This window comes from Gallus gallus, chromosome 6 (assembly GCF_016699485.2).
Source record: "Gallus gallus isolate bGalGal1 chromosome 6, bGalGal1.mat.broiler.GRCg7b, whole genome shotgun sequence".
NCBI classification, from domain to species: Eukaryota; Metazoa; Chordata; class Aves; order Galliformes; family Phasianidae; genus Gallus; species Gallus gallus.
The window spans coordinates 8,655,221-8,671,403 of record NC_052537.1 but is presented as its reverse complement, the minus strand read 5'-3'; the positions used below and the strand labels follow the sequence as shown (position 1 = coordinate 8,671,403).

The window sequence follows — 16,183 nt, the reverse complement described above, 5'->3', positions numbered from 1 at the left end:
TAAGATGACCTCCAGAGGTCCTTTCCAGCCCCTACAATTCTATGATTCTGTGTAAGATCTCAGAGAGAAAGAAAATCAGCAAACTGTGACACATTAACTCAGTACAACTTCATTAACAATTGAAAAAACAACTTCTGTGCTTGGGTGTAAAGATTTTTAGCAGTTATTCCTACTGTAGTGCTGCTGGCAAGATGGAGAAAAGGATCAGACAGCAGGAACAGGGAACACATGGGATGGTCACCATGGGATTTACACTCCCACAGGTGACAGATAAATGTTATCTCTTCCTGAGTGCACATGTATGTGTATGTCTGTATTTGTGCATGAGCTAATGGGAAGAAGGGAACAATAAGCATTTGAAATCAATTAAACTGTATCATCTTGTATGTCCAAGCACCCTTGGCGAAGCACCAAGTAGCCTTTCTTCTCCATCCTGGCTGACCTATCTCTTTGATGGCTGATAGAGAACAACTTCACCTATCTACTACTCAATCAGCTGGCTCCAGATCAAAACCACCCTGGACTACACGGGATCTGACTTGGTGCTACATTGTTAAACCAAGCAATACATAAATTATTGCAAATGAGAACAGGAACTAGTAAAGTACCTTACAGAAGTACTGTGCCGAAAGAAACAACGTTGTCTAACCACATGAGGTGAAGGAAAACTCCCCCCAGCACTGCAGCGTTGCAGAGCCAGTCCCCACAGCGCAGGCATGGCCGAGAGCTACAGCACATCAGGCATGTAGGCTCCCTCAGAGAGACCACAGGCGCCCGTGATGTCTGAGGATCACATCTACAAAGGGAACAAAGGGAATCCTGGGCTTTTGCTTGCCGTTAATTAGATTTTTACTTCTTGTTTTCGAGGTGCCTCACCTTTCCCCCTACCTTCTGTCCTCTTTTCTCCCTTGTTTTCTTCCCCTCATTGCCCTTTCACTCCATTACACCTGTGGCTTTATAAACTCAGGCCATCCTTAGCACCTGTGGAAGTTATACTCAATCAGGGCAGTTTTTGTCTCCCAGCCTTTGTAAAATGTAACACTATACAGATAAGGACGATCACCAGCAATTAGCTGTCCAGCTCATTGGCTGTTCAGCAGTGTGCTTAGATCGACGTGTCACTAATCTCAGGGGATCTTATTTGGATGACGAATGCCAGCAGCCTGTCAGCACGTACCTGATCGTGAGGCAGTGTTAGCACCCGTGTCACTGTCATGTTTTCACGTGCTGCAATCACAGACACAACTCAATGAATGACGAGACACTGCGGCGCACTGTTGCCTCTCCCCGTCACGCAGCGAGCTGTACTAGCTGCCTGTTTAGGGCTGAAGGCACGGGCCGGACCCCACTTTCACCGGCCCGCCACACGGACGGCGCTGCTCCCCTCACACCGAGCCCCAGCAGCAGCAGCCGCCGCGCGCGCCCTCGGGCGGGAAGACAGCTGCGCTCGAGCCGAGCGCGAGACCCGTTGTTGGCGGGCGAGACGGGGAGAGGCGGGAACGCCTCTGTCTCGCGAGACTCTGTCTCTCGCGAGGCGTCGCGGCGCCGTGGCGGAAGCCGCTGCCGTGTTTACAAGCCGCCGGGGCGGGGCCGGGGGAGGAGCGGCGCCGGCGGCCGGGCCGGGCCGGGGCACCGGGGGCGGCGAGGAGGCCGCTTCTGCGCCCATGTGCCCGCAGCCCCCACCGTCCATGGAAGTGATGGAGGGGCCCCTCAACCTGGTGAGCGCGCGGCCGCGAGGCGGGGGGCGGTCTCGTCAGCGCGGGGTGACCGCCGCCCTTAGCGCGGGGAGCGGGCAGCGGAGCGCCCTTCCTGCCGTCCGCAGCACCTGTTCCGTCCCGTGCCAGGCGCCGGGAGGCGGCGGTGGGGCCGCGCAGCGCTGCCGGCAGGCTGGCAGAGCCCCGTTGGGCGCTCCGGGCTGCCCGGTGCCGGAGCAGGTAGGGGACCGCCCCAGGGCTGTGCCGTGAGGACACAGGCCGTCAGGGGCGGCCTGACTGCGAGCTGGGGGCAGGGAGGGCGCTGCCCGGCGGGGGGCGCGTAGGTGACACAGGCCCCACCTATACCAGCTTCAAGAGTTGAGAGACTACTCGGGCCAGCTCCTGACTAGGTGATTTTTTTTTACCTCACAGGATGAAGTGCCTTAATATCTTTAAATCAGTAACAACTCTGCTAAAGTCTCTGAGGTGCTTTAATTACAATGCACGAAAGCTGCAGCTTCGTAGAAGCTAATCGGGTTTTAAACAGCCTGAACTAGGAGCCTGCTACCACACAGATAAGATCCAGGGCGAAGACCCGTTAATTCTCCAGTTAAAAGCCTTGGAAATTGCATATTGACCGTACCTTAGGCACAGTGATGCGCTGAGCTTTTTTGAAGACCACCCTTGGCCCAGCAGTGCAGCCATCCTGTCTTCAGGTGTGGGATGCAGAAGCAGCCATGCAGGCCTTGCAGACCTGTGTCGGTTGAGTTTTTCCAATCCACACTCCAGCCTGCTGCCAGCCCTGCTGGGTACAAAGTCAGACAAACTTTCAGGATAGTGATGGAGGAGGGAAAGCTTATTGCTGTTTGCAGGCATTCTGGAAACTTTTTAAAAGTAGATCCAGTGTAAGGAGAAACTAACTGAATGTTCTATAGCAAGTGACTGTAAGTAGCAACTTACTGGCAGTGCAGATATCACCGGTTAGCAGTGTTTCTGACCGAGGCTGTGCCATAAGGATTGTGAGTGACAGGAGTATGACTAAAGCTTGGCTTCAGCCTTAACAGATGATCTTTTCACCACAACAGTAGACTGCAATTACCACACCTGCCTAGCACCAGACTAGAAATAAGATCAAGATAGTTCTACGTAACGGATGATACAGGAAAATGTTGTCTTCTGTAGTCCTATACAGAAAGTTAGGAAGTTGCCAGCACATATGTTCCTACTCCATTGAAGGGCGTATCCCGAAACACTCACTTTTTCTGAAACTGCTGTACTGTGGATGATCTTATGTAGGAAAACACACTCTTTTCAGGCTGTACCAAGTATTTTAAGTTTTTCCAAGTTCCATTCACTGTCACACTGCAGATGAATTTCAGATTTGCAGCATTTAGGGAAGGTGCCAATCCTCCAGTAAGGGAATGTTCATTCAAGTTATTGATGCTGTTCCTGATCATTCACTTTACTTGCTTCTCATGAAAATCTCTTACATAAAACTGGGTCACATGGATTTGAAAACCACAGTGTTTTCCAGAGTTGCCATTAGGAGGGCAATAGAGAGAAAGAAAAGCAACAACTACCCCTAAGCTATTATGTGGTATTGTGTACACTCATAGTTAGGTTTACTTATCTGATGTCAATGACTCTTGTTTTAAGTACAAGATACTTTCCTTCTTTCAGTGTGCTGGTGTTTGCTAATTCTAATGTAATAGTTTTTCCTGTATTTAAGGCTTTTCTTTAGAATTGCTCTAGCTCTTGGGTGTTGCTCACATTGTATTTGAAAGCTTGTTAGTCTTAGTTACTTGAAAGCATTGACACTGTCCTAATTTTTGTGGGGAAGTGAACTGAAAAGAAATCCTTAGTAGTTATGCAGTATCCTAATGTCACAATTCTGCCAACATTTAGCACACTCACCACACTTAAATGTTATATTGGTGGTGTTCAGTTATGTATTTCATTATTTGCTTAGCCTTCCTAATTACACGTGGCATGCCATACCTTGTATTCTGCTGACTTCAATTACTTTAAGTTTCTATCCCTTGAAATATAAACATTAAATATTTGGATAAAAGTAGCTGGCCTTAATCAAGGCCTTAAGCTAACAAAGTTTTCTTTTTCTTAAGTTTAACTATATTTTGGTTTCCACAGTTCTCTGATTTATGTAAGTAGCTCTTGAGAAATACTGCTTTGCTTTCCCAGCTGGTTTCAACACCTAGGTGGTGTGCTGTTTGTTTTCCAATTTAATGGAGTTTTAATGGATGATCCTCAGGTCTAATGACTTCAATGAGAAATGCACCTACCATTTTAGAGTTTGGCCTTTAGTTCATATATGTTTTTTTTTTTTTAAACTTATGTTTTGCCTTTGTTGCATGCTTAACATATAATTACTCTGAGTCTAAACCCATCTTCTTTAACCTTCTTAGGGCTTGTGCTATAGTACTAACTAGTGATTTGATTTTTCCACTGAGCTGTCCTCAAGGTGTCTATTGTACCCAATGATACTTCATTTAGGAATAAGAAACAACTTTTCCAAAATTCATTACCACCCTCCAACTCGCTAGAGCTTTGGGGAAGCTCTGAGACTTCAGCATTTATCTCTTCCTCTTGCCTTCTTCCTTCCCCTTTCTCTGTCTCCTGCCCCCTGTCTGCTTTTACAGCGTGCTGCGTGCTTTGCAGACAAGAAACATCATTGCACTACGAAGCAGTGGGTTAAAGACCTGGTGCTTATTATTTTGCTGGTAAGGAAGCTAGATCTTCAGCTCTGCAAATACAGTATTTAGGGTATGCCATGGAACTTAGAACTGGTATGAGCGAAGAACTGTTCCTGCACCTACAGGCAGCCCCACAGTGGATATCTAGTCCAGCTAAACATTTGATTCCATACTTAAGAAGCATACAGGTGACCACAAGAAGTTTGGAAGTAGTATGAGGCAAATAGTATCAATCTCAAGAAGAAATGAAAAAGCAGTGTTGCTCACTGAATGCAGTCCAGTACCCAGAACTTTGTAATACCTCTCTGCTTTTCTGTAAGGTGCCTTCTAAGGAACCTCTACCTTTTATTCCTACTACATGATAATAGCATTTCATAAAGCATATAAGAAATAATGCTAATTCTGATGAATACTATTTTCTATACATTTCTTGAAGTGTAAGGGAAGTGTGAAGAGCTGTTTTGATGAAAACTAGAAGGCATGGACTGGCAACTGCTATAAAAATAATGCAACAAAGCATATACTGCAAGAATTGTATGTAATGAAAATGTTTAAATGCTAATGCTGTAAGACATTAGTAGCAGTTACTCCAATGCAAGCCAGTCAACAGTCTGCATTAACAGCTGGTTTGTAAGTTAAGTGAGTAGTCTATCCACATGAGGGGAAAATAGCAGTCCAAGTGCACAGTATGTAAGAGCAAGAGCAAAAAGAGAACGCATGTATGAAAGCTTACTAGGGACCAAAGCATTTCAACCACACAGGCCAGTGTGTCTGAGATTCAGTACTACCCTGCACCTCTGTTGTTTTGATTGGAGAAGACAGACAGATGTTCATGTACAGAAATATCCACTGAATCCTGTTTGTGGTTTCCCCAGTTTTTACTTTATTTTCTAAATAAAGCACAATTAGAAAGCTGCTGTACTTGCTCATCCAATCTAAAATGGAAAAAAAAGAGGGAGATGCACTCAGTTCTGAACTCAGACTAGAGAAAACAAGCTTTTAGACAAGAATCTCATAGGAATACCTAGTGAAGTCTATTTTTACTGTAGCAATAAAATCATTGGCTTTCTCTTTAACAGCATAATATATATGGGAGTATTCTTTTCAGCTAGGAGAAAAGTAAGGTTTGCACCAGAGGCAGCAGCATAGCTGAGAAAAGTGACTGAAGCTACTGAGGTGATCCACAGGCTATTCAGCTGAACAGCCTCTTCTCCAGTAACCCCCTTGGAAACCTCGATAATGTTGTATTCAGTCAAATAATTACTACTAGAAGTACAACACCAAGCTCTCCTGTGTAGTACGTATAGCAGCTTACAGTAGCTTCCAGTCAAGAACAGAAGTAACTAAGCAGTAGGTCATTTGCAGAAGCATTATTTCCTCACTGGTTCTGCACCTTTCTGCTGCGTCACGCTGGCATTACTGACTGGTACATGTATATTATAGAGCCACGTGGTATGGCTCTGAGGAAGCATGCCTAGTAGAGTTTGATAGACCAAAATGAAGCAGCCTCCTGGAGGCCCAGTGACGCAGCATACTGAAGCCTTTCTGCACCGCTTATTTGAAGTGTTTGTCCCAGAGATAGTCTGTTCACTCCACAGCCTCTCTGGGCAGCCTGTCCCAATGCTGAACCACTCTCACAGTAATGAAGTTCTTCTTCTTGTTACTGTGGAGCTTCCTGTGTTTCAGTTTCTCCCTTATTCTATTGCTGCACATTGCTGAAAAGAACCTGTATCAACTTGACTCCTGTACTTTAGATATTTATAAACAGTGATGAGATCCCCCTTAGCCTTCTCTACTCCAGGCTCAAGAGTCTCAGGTCTCTCAGCCTTTCCTCGTATGGGAGCATTTAGGCATATAAGCATTTAGCTCATAACCTGCAGTTACTGTGACCTGTGTAGTACTATCTGTGGAACTGTATACAGGGAGACAGAAAGCACGAGAACTGTAGGTATATGAAATGGCTTTGAAAACCAGCTTAAAGTATTTAGTCCATTTAATATGGACAAAAAGGAAGAGCATGAGGTTAACTTTAGTATGCATTAGGTAAAGAAGATACCGCAACTTAATGAGTTTGCAGGTCATCAGAGAAGAGATCTGCCACTATGCCTGCATGGGGTTTTGCAGACTCCACCTAGGCCGAGCATTGTGAATCTGAGTTCATTTCATGCCAGATATCTTAATCACATTTGCATGGAGAGGAGCGTTTTATTTTAAATTTGGAATAGGTTGGGAACACACGCATAGTCAATTAGAGCTATTCAGTGATTAATGTTGGTTGGCAAAATGACAATAACATGGTTGCTTGTCTGCCCATGTATTTAAATTCTCATACTATTGCTTACAATAGAGTTGAACTTTAACATCTTTACAGTTCAGTAAGAAGTGACTGAAGAGTCTGTTAATATTGAGAATACTTATTTTGCTCAATAGTCACACTAACCTGTAATTTACAGTCGAGTCATTGTTCTGTCAACCTTGCTAAGTACAGGCTTTAAGATACAAAATTGAATGAGCATGTGGCTAGTGGTATTGGTTGAGCAGCCACAATGGATCCTGCCTTTGTTTGTTTCTCCTTTAGTTGACTTTATCTTTCTCTCAAGCACACAGTGAATATTTTGAAGGGGGCTTACTTCTGTCTATAAAGCTACACATTGCAGTTTCTTTAGGTCTAGTGGCAAACATATTGCCCTTGTTTAGTGTAAGTTACAGCACAATTCTTAAAAAAATATATATTTCTGTTTATTGTAACTGCCTGTAAATATAAGCATTTTCTATTTTTTTATTATTAAAATACACATATATTTAATAGATGGCTGTAATTTATTCTTGGATCTCTCAGGTGACGTTTCACACTAGCATTCTCTTCATTCCATTTGTCAGTGCAAATGCAGACATAAACATACAAACATTTCCAGGTTCACTCTTTCCAGGTAAAAATAGGTTTAAGAGGTACCTGTGTTTGTGTGGCACTGACAGAGCATTTGTGCGTGGAGGAGGCAACGAGGCACCACCTAACCCCCTCTCTGTGGCCTGTGGCTGTAAAAATCCACATGGAAGGTACTCTGCATACTCTTGTACGTTACTGAAGTGACATGATCTGCATTTTCTCTTTCTTCCTTTCCCCAATATACAATCTTAGACATGAGAGCCATGTATCCTTAAGGAAACAAACCACCAAACAGATTACTCATCTCTCAGAAAAATACCTTCACCTTTGCTTTCAGCAATAAGAAAACATAGGTATCTATCCCTTCTAGGAAAAAAAAAAAAAGCAAAAAGCTAGTACCTACAGTTCATAGCATAAAATAGAGGATATTATCAGCAGACTTCGGTTGCACTTGCAACATTTATGAACATGTATTGCATGTGACTTGTTTTGCAGTGCCTTTTCCTCAGGACCCTTTATTTTAGCAGCTGGATTTTCCTGTCTTTATTTTTTAAATTTGATTATTGTAATCTCTCACTATGATCTCTGATTCATAATCACACTACAACACATCATTTATTAGAGAGTCCCTTAAAATTAAGGAAGAAAGATGTAAGTCTAAGATATTACACAAGGTTTTGTCTAGTAAAGAACAGAACAAAATGCACTTGAAACTATTTCAACTATAGGAGGACTGTTGCAAATAACTGCTCTGAAGAGAGGGTAGTGGACTTCCATATGGTTTGGGTTTTTTTTGTTTGAAGGTTGAGAGAGTAGTAGTAAGTGTGGCAAGTGGGCTACGTGGCTTTGTTTCATGTGGCCTGCAGTTGCATCATTATCTAGTTCATATGGGAAAGAAAAAGTAAAGTATTAATTTTGGACTACTAAAGAAAACTTTAGGCAAAAAATAATAATAAAAAAATCTGTATTACCACATTAGAGGGGGATTTGGTTATTCTTCTGACTCTGTTGCTCAAAGATTACATATACAGTAGTTTGGGTTAGTTGGGTGCAGAATCACATAGGAACATTTCTCTGAAATATCAGTACCAACTTACAAACGCAGAGCTCATCCCTTAGTACCTCAGCTACAGCTGGAAAGCGAGAAAAGCTGTCTAACTTACCTTCTGCAGCTCATCCAGCAGAGTTCAGGCATTATAGAAAGGCACACGCTAATCTCTTAGGAACTAAATGCATTGAAGGAACTTGAGGAAGCTTTTTAGATTGATCATCTATTACTCACACCTGCTTCCTCTTACATGAGTCAAGTTGCTACACCTGTCCATTTGCTTACTGGGAATTCCTGCTCCTCTGGATGGAGAGGGATGTCTGGAAGTAGTTGTCCAACTGCTTCACCCCTCCAATTCCATAGCTTCTTAAAGAAATTGTAATTATTCGTACACAACATCCTACAGATATTTCCAACACGGCTGCTGGGAGAGGAAAGAAAATTCAGTTAAACTTGTTGCAATTACTCATCAGCTGTTCCTGCAGTCATTACAGCAGCAGTACCAAAGTCAAAGCAGTCCTTTTTGATTCTGTTAAGAACCAGCAGAGTAACTTCAGAATTGCTGGTGTAAACACCTTTGTGTAGCATGAGATGGGATTGGGGATAGACTTAAAACCATTCTTTTTCCACTTTATGGTATAGGATAAATTCTTCCATTGCCAGATTTATAATGGGATACAGACCACTCTGGATGCTGTGTTGCCAAGTGTAACTGAGTGCTAAGAGTAACCCAGCAAACAAGACTAGATGTAGATGCTTCTCCATGATAGTGACATATTAAGCATTCAAATCCTTATGTTGCAGATTTTTCACTTGCTTTTAGGAAACAAGCTGCACAACTTTCTTCAAACTGCTGGGTTTTGTATATTCTACAATGGAAATGGGAGAATTTCCTTCATCCTTGCACAATCATCTAATTGGAAGAAGCATTCGGAAGGTGGAATAAATATCATTTTTTTCCTTGTTAAGCTGGCAGGAAAATGCTAAGAAAGAGGAATTTCTTTCCTCCCAGCTAACTGCAAGGTACCTAGCTTTCTCATAGCAGGCTCTGCTGGATCACTGGTTTACTCAGCTTCTGTTGTTTCCACTGGGGAAGTCTGCTGCCCTGCAGCAGAGTGTGATGTCCTGGTATCTGTATATTTTGATGGAATAGTGAGAAAGGCATTTTGACCTTGCAGTCAAAGAATACTGACTTTTCTTTTTGCTAGTATTGTTTTCCAAACTGTTCATTCATGGCCTAGCCTAACTTCTTTACACACCCTTGAACTTCACTGGGAGTTAACTGAGAATGGAAATAATTTAATTGCACCATGAAAGAACAGCTGACAGTCCTCAGATGTTCTGCATGTGAGTTGAATAAGACCATCCTCCAGTAGTTTAAAATGTATGAAAATAACCTTTGAAAACAGTCAGTTTCAAATTCTAATTTGTAGAAACTATCAGATGGAACTAGTCCCCTTGCTTGTTGAATTGCTTTCTTAGATCTTTTGTCTCTAGCTGCCTTGCTTTTTAGACTTGTCTATGCAGTTTGCAGAAGAAGCTGTATCAATTCTAATTTATCGAATAAATTGCTTTGCAAAGCTGTAGCTCAGGTGTTTTTGTGTGCATGACATAGCTAATTTGTAACTGAAAGACCTACCGTGAGTAACTGAGGAGTTGACTCAATTTGAACTGATACTTGTTTCCCATGGGAAATAAGCTTCTCTTTTTGGCACATGTCATTTGTAGGAGTCTATAAAAAAAGGCCATAAAATAGATGATTTTCCAATAGAAAAACACTTTGCTGAGATTATTTAACCTCAGGGCAGAAGAAATAGGGATTGCTGACACAGTGCTGTGAGGACTGAATGAAAATGAGGAGGAAGAATATCACTAGTATTTGTTGTGAAGAATCAGGGAGGTTTTGATGTTTGTTTGTTGTTTTTGTTTTAATACATACTACATTAGCATATAAAATCAGCTTTTAGAAAGCAGAATGTCTAAATGTGGCTAAATAGCTCCTAGAGATTGCTTAAGAACAAATAATTCCCAAAAGGATGTTGGTTTTTTTTTTTACAAGTTGTTGTCTTCTGTGGTTTCAGAACTGCTAAAATTCTAGTAGAAAATAGAATTTACTGTTACGGTGTAGAGGTTAAATTGATTTGAAGGACAAAGGTGACAAATTCATCTACATTTGAGAACCTTTCTTTTAAAAATGGATATTAGTATCATGTTAGTCTTGATAGAATCACATAGCTGTCTTGTTTGGATTATCTTACCTTTGATGCTTCTACCAAGATGTCAGAATGACTGGTTCTGATATCTTAAGGTATGGACAAATGCTGCCATTCTGATAGTGCTCTTGGAACATGCTTCAAGAGAGTCAGTGACTTACATTCACCAAACATCTGGAGTCTGATCTATTGTATGTGTCTGTCTGGGAGGGAATAGGGAATTTGTATCGGTCAGAGATAAAACTGCAGAGGTGGACAGCAGGCCCTCAGCCCTCTTGCCCTTATAAATTCCCTCCGTGTGGATTTGCAAAAGGCTTTCTTGAGAAACCATAATCTTTAAAGACACAAACAGGCAAAAAACGTCAGTTTCTTAAGTTGCTTTGTGTTGTTTCACAAAGCCCATGCCTGCTACTTCATGTCTGTTTACTTCAAATTCAGAGTGTAGTAGAGCAGTCACGAATCGTGGGCATTACTGTCAGTCTTACCGCTTTGGTGGTCATGGCCATTCATACGACGTAACTTGCCTTGGAGAAGGAGCCATAAAATCCGTATCTTGTAGTAATGACAAAAAGATTTGCTTTCATGAATGCTGCAGTGCCGTTTATGTAATACTCTTTCTCACTAAGTGTATGCAAATATTTGCAGCAATTGCTTGCTTTCAGCAACATCTTCAGCCTACCCTTGTGGTTTACATTAGTAGCTTACAGATGCTGGTATAGACTTAACTGCTGTACAGCAAGGATGTGACTTTGATACCTTTAACTGTGGCTGTGCTGATTCCAATATGAGGTGGAAGCAAAAATTCCAAGGTCTTCTCCGCTTTCTTCAACCAAGAGGCAAAGCAGAAACATTTCATTTTCCAGCTCTATAATTCAAGTATCTTACATTCTTCTGGGTAAATTGGTCCTAAATACTTTCCATCATCAGGTAACTTTGGTGATCTTTTTACACAGCTGCAGTGAATGCCTGCCTCTGATGAAGAAGATGAACTTTCAGAGGAGAGTTTCAAAGAATTTTACTATATGCACACCATCTTTGCTGCATTAACAAACTTCAGTTCATACCTGTGCAGTACAGACTCTTGTGACATAGTATTAAAAAATAAACTAAGTTACAGACCTCAGAAAGGACTCAGAGATTTGTGACTAAAAGCCTGGGAATTGGAATTAGTCGAAGATTCTTAGCTGTACTGATTACTTGTAAAACATATATAACTATTTGTTGGTTAACCCTCATTGATGTAATGCTCTTTTTAATTTTAAGGCTCACCAGCAGAGCAGAAAAGCAGACCGCTTGTTGGCAGCAGGGAAATATGAAGAAGCCATTTCTTGTCACAGAAAAGCTGCCGGTGAGTAGGTATTTCTCACATTCCAGTCTTCAAAATAAGTTTATATATCTACATGCTTCATGGGACTAATTATCTAGTTACTTATAAGGTATTCTTTTTATTCTTCAAGTGTGAACTTTTTTTTTTCAAACCAGATTACAGACCTTTTAGAAACTTTAACATGAGCAGCCGAAGTCAGAAATTCCCAAAGTTGATGTTGTTGGGGGTGGTTATCACTGTCAAGGCAGTTCTTGATTCAAGACAAAGGCAACTCTTTGTGTCATGTACAAACTACAGCTGGGATCCCACTTCAAGCTGGTTTTGCTTTGCACTTCCTTTTCATTTCTTTCATGGCTGAAGTAATATGCTCTCTGTTGGTAAAGCAAATACACAGACTTTTGTACTAGTTTATTTATTTCTCATTCCTAATGTTTGAGTCAAGACAACTGAAAACAAGTGGTGAGCTCAGCTTCCCTAGAACTTGAGGACAGCAGAGTGCATCACAGACTTAGTGCTGTGACTAGCAGTTCCTCCTAAGCAACTCTTTGTTCCTCTACCTGTCCATTTAACTAGTCATGCTTAATTATTTGTGTTGCAGTCCATCAGTTGTCTGACAGCGTGGCAACTGCTTGGCAGAAGAAGAAAGAGGAGGTCTTAGTTGGTGTAATGAGTAGAACATTTACAGTGACAGGGCTTGTGTGCAGAAAAAAAAGTGGCTTCTCCAAACATCGTAACCTAGATACCAGGCATTCTCCCTTTCCATTCATAAATACTAGGAAACCTCATAGAATGAAAAACCTGCAACTTATGAATACCGAGAGCAACAAGGGATAGCACATCCCCCGATATGCAGACTTCTTCTGGCTTCCTTCACTTCATATACCAAGGCAAAACCCAATGTATTGAATGTTTCTTGCTTTTCTTCAGTTGATGATTCTGTATCATTATCTTATAACCTGAATTTGGTTAAGAATTTCTTACGTTTTGCCATTTTCAACACTAGCAAGGTATGATTGAAGTCTGAAGTGCTGCTCTGACACTAAGCCAGCACATTTTCTCGTTTGGAGGGGAAGTTAATGAAAAAAGTGGAGAACAACAGACTGTACCCTTTCATCAAGAATATAACTAAAGCATGACTTAATAACACAGGTGTATTATTGTAAGAGAGTATTTTACTTACTACGTTTGTGTTAAATAGCATGGATGTTAATAATCCAGTTCTTCTTAGCCATGTTTCTTCCCTTCATGGAAAAAGTTCTTTGGCAACTTTCTGGAAAAGACTGCCATGATAGTAAGCTCTTGTCCTCTGAAAAACAAATTGTCTCAATCTGAGCAACCAGGATGCCATGGTAAGGGTGTAGAACGTATTACCTGATCTTAATGGTAATTTTTTCAGATTTTTGAGAAACAGTGGGTTTTTCCAGCCGCTGTAGTTTGGTAAATACTTTGCCTTTTGACTGTTTCTTTTATGTAAGTGTTCAAAATATGGAAAGTATGAAGCTTTTTCTTAGCTTTTAAGGAAATGTACAGACATTATAACCTTGCCCTAAACATTCATTAATTTTATCTTCCACAGCATACCTTACAGAAGCTATGAAGCTGACCCAGTCAGAGCAGGTGAGAGCCACATGCAGTGGATGCCAGAACTCTATGTATATGCATCTTATATTGTGCCCTGATGATCATAGTCCTGTTGTAGTCTGCATTGTTTTCTGAGACCCACAGCAACTACAGTGGGAATTCTAAAAGTGCAGATATGCTTGTCTTTCCTGAGAGTTTTTGCAAGCTTATGTAAGGCAGGGATGAGACAGTAGTAACACATCCAGGGCTTCCCCAGCAACCTTTTCTAGTCTGCAAGGTGTCTTCAAGGAGGTGATACAACTAGTTTCATGGTTAACTTTTGCTGTGAAGCACTTAGGCTGTTTTCCTGAGACAAAAGTAGCAGTTCGTCTACAGCATGCCAAGTGAATCTCTACTTCCTTGGTGTTTTATTGCATATCAGTTGAACTCCCTGTGCATCTGCTCAGGAGTATCAACGATCTGGCTAGTGACTTGCCAAAAAAAAAAATATTAAACATTAACGCCTTAACAATACCAGTAGTTATACTAGATTTGGGTGACATATCTTAAACTCTTGCATTGTAAAAGTGGAGAGCATTTCTTGTTGGATTTAGTATCTGAATAACAAAGGCTCCTCCTCGCCCTGGGGCATGCAATGATGCTGTTTATGTAAATATTTACATGCTTGTAACTTTACTAGAGTGAATATTCAGATGGATTAAGGATCAGCAATTAAATTGTTTAATCTTGTTCTTACTCAGGCTCAGCTATCACTGGAATTACAAAGGGATAGTCACATGAAACAGTTACTGCTCATCCAGGAGAGGTGGAAAAGGGCAAAGAGAGAGGAAAAGATGAAAGCTCAGCAGAATGCGGACAAAGAATTAGCTGCACATCTTCAGACTTCTTTTAAGCCATCAGCTGAAGAATCTGATGATCAAAATGTGTTGATTCCTGTGACCCAGAAATACAGCCCTTCCACAGAGAAGCATCTACAGGATATTCAGGGTGTCTTTGACAGGGACCCGGATACACTGTTATTTCTGCTTCAGAAAAAAAATGAGCCAGTGGAAACATGTATTGGGAGTAAAGCTCCAAAAGATGACAAAACAATAATAGAAGAGCAGGCAACCAAAATTGCAGATTTAAAGCGGCATGTAGAATTTCTGGTAGCTGAAAATGAGAGATTGAGAAGGGAGAATAAGCAGTTAAAAGCAGAAAGAGCGAGACTCCAAAAATCTCCAGTAGAGAAGGAGTTGGATGTAGATGCTGACTTTGTAGAGAAGTCAGAGTTGTGGGGTCTGCAGCAACACTCAGAAACTGCTTCTTCAGCTGCATCTTGGCAGGACTTTGCAACAACTGCTGGGAAGGCAAAGGACATTCCAATACCCAACCTTCCCCCTCTGGACATCCCATCCCCTGAACTCCCTCTGCTGGAACTCTCTGAAGATATGCTGAAAGGACTGATGAATAGTTAAAAAAACAGGAATAAAAAGTGCTCTATGTAGTTACCTAAACCAAGAAAAGGGAAAACCACCAGGACAATGATAGCCTGAGGGCAGAAACATCTTAACACAATCCTACTGTTGGAGAAAAGGCATTAAAGCAACTTTGTTACTGTGAAATACACATCATATCTAATCTACTTCATAAAATCTAAAGGTACCATAACTGGTATAAGATGGCGAGCTCTTTAGTCTTTCTCCCAATGTTTCAAACCAAATGACTGCCTGGAGAATGTTTCATGTAACACAATCCTTCAGGGGTTTAAAGTATACTATATGTAATAGTTATCTATATTGCCATAAATGATGGTGCAGAACCTAACTGTTGCGGTTGCCAGTTGGCTGCCACTTCATATTGAAAAATGCTTTCTAGCATGAATTTAAACTGTGCATTTCATTATGCATAACTTTGTTAATTCAGATACAGTGCAATTTATACACCTCCTAGATGGATTTATGTGCCACACTCTGTACCCCTGACCAAGTTAACCTCAAGTCAGGAGAGACTGAAATTTCCATTCTATGAAGGAACCAACTTATTACTTCTGTTGATAAGTTTTTGGGGGTTATCTGTTTACATAACTAATCAGGGTGCATCGAATCTAGCTATTGGTTTCTGTATAAAGTGACATTGTTAAAAAAAAATCTATACTTAAGAAAAATACCCTTTTTGTTTTTGGTGATGCGTGAATGGAAGTAATTCTAGCTGGCAGTATTTGATTGAAAAAGAAATCGTTTACAGCTTAACCTGATTCAAAAAGGATATGAAAATAAAAACCAAGGTGTTTTGACACCAAGCATGTGTTAAATCTGTGCAAATGTTGGGGGGTATAAAAACAAATTTATACTAATGGTGTTAGTACACAGTGTACGCCTGAAGTTCTGCGTTCATCCGTCAGCAGATACTGGAAAGCTGGGATGAACTCAGAGTGCTATGCTGGTATGTAATGTGACTTGGCTAACAGCTTGCTTCTAACACTGGCAGGCAGGGGAGACCTCAGAGGAAGCGGTACTGTGCATCTGCACAGAGCCAGGCTGCTGGAAACAGAATAAGTGGTGCTGTGAGAGCTGCACACAGCATGTGGACAGGTGGTGTCTGAGGTGGGCACTGGCTGCCCACAGCATCAGCCAGCCCTGGCCAGCACTGGTTATGCTCTGGACCCAGGCTTCCTGCAGGAGGGAGGTGTGAGGGAGCCACGGGTAAGGGAGGCATTAGTTAACTTTAGCTGTTACTGATT

General features: G+C 41.6%; 1 protein-coding gene across 1 annotated transcript; it reads left to right on the top strand.

Moving 5' to 3' along the window:
- Positions 1 to 1,603: 1,603 nt before the first annotated feature.
- On the top strand, positions 1,604 to 15,742 carry NRBF2 (nuclear receptor binding factor 2). The gene is made up of 4 exons (NM_001199533.2): positions 1,604 to 1,718; positions 11,817 to 11,901; positions 13,457 to 13,497; positions 14,202 to 15,742. The coding sequence occupies exons 1-4, from the start codon at positions 1,665 to 1,667 to the stop codon at positions 14,916 to 14,918; spliced, it is 897 nt and encodes a 298-aa protein (NP_001186462.1). The 5' UTR covers positions 1,604 to 1,664; the 3' UTR covers positions 14,919 to 15,742.
- Positions 15,743 to 16,183: the final 441 nt, after the last annotated feature.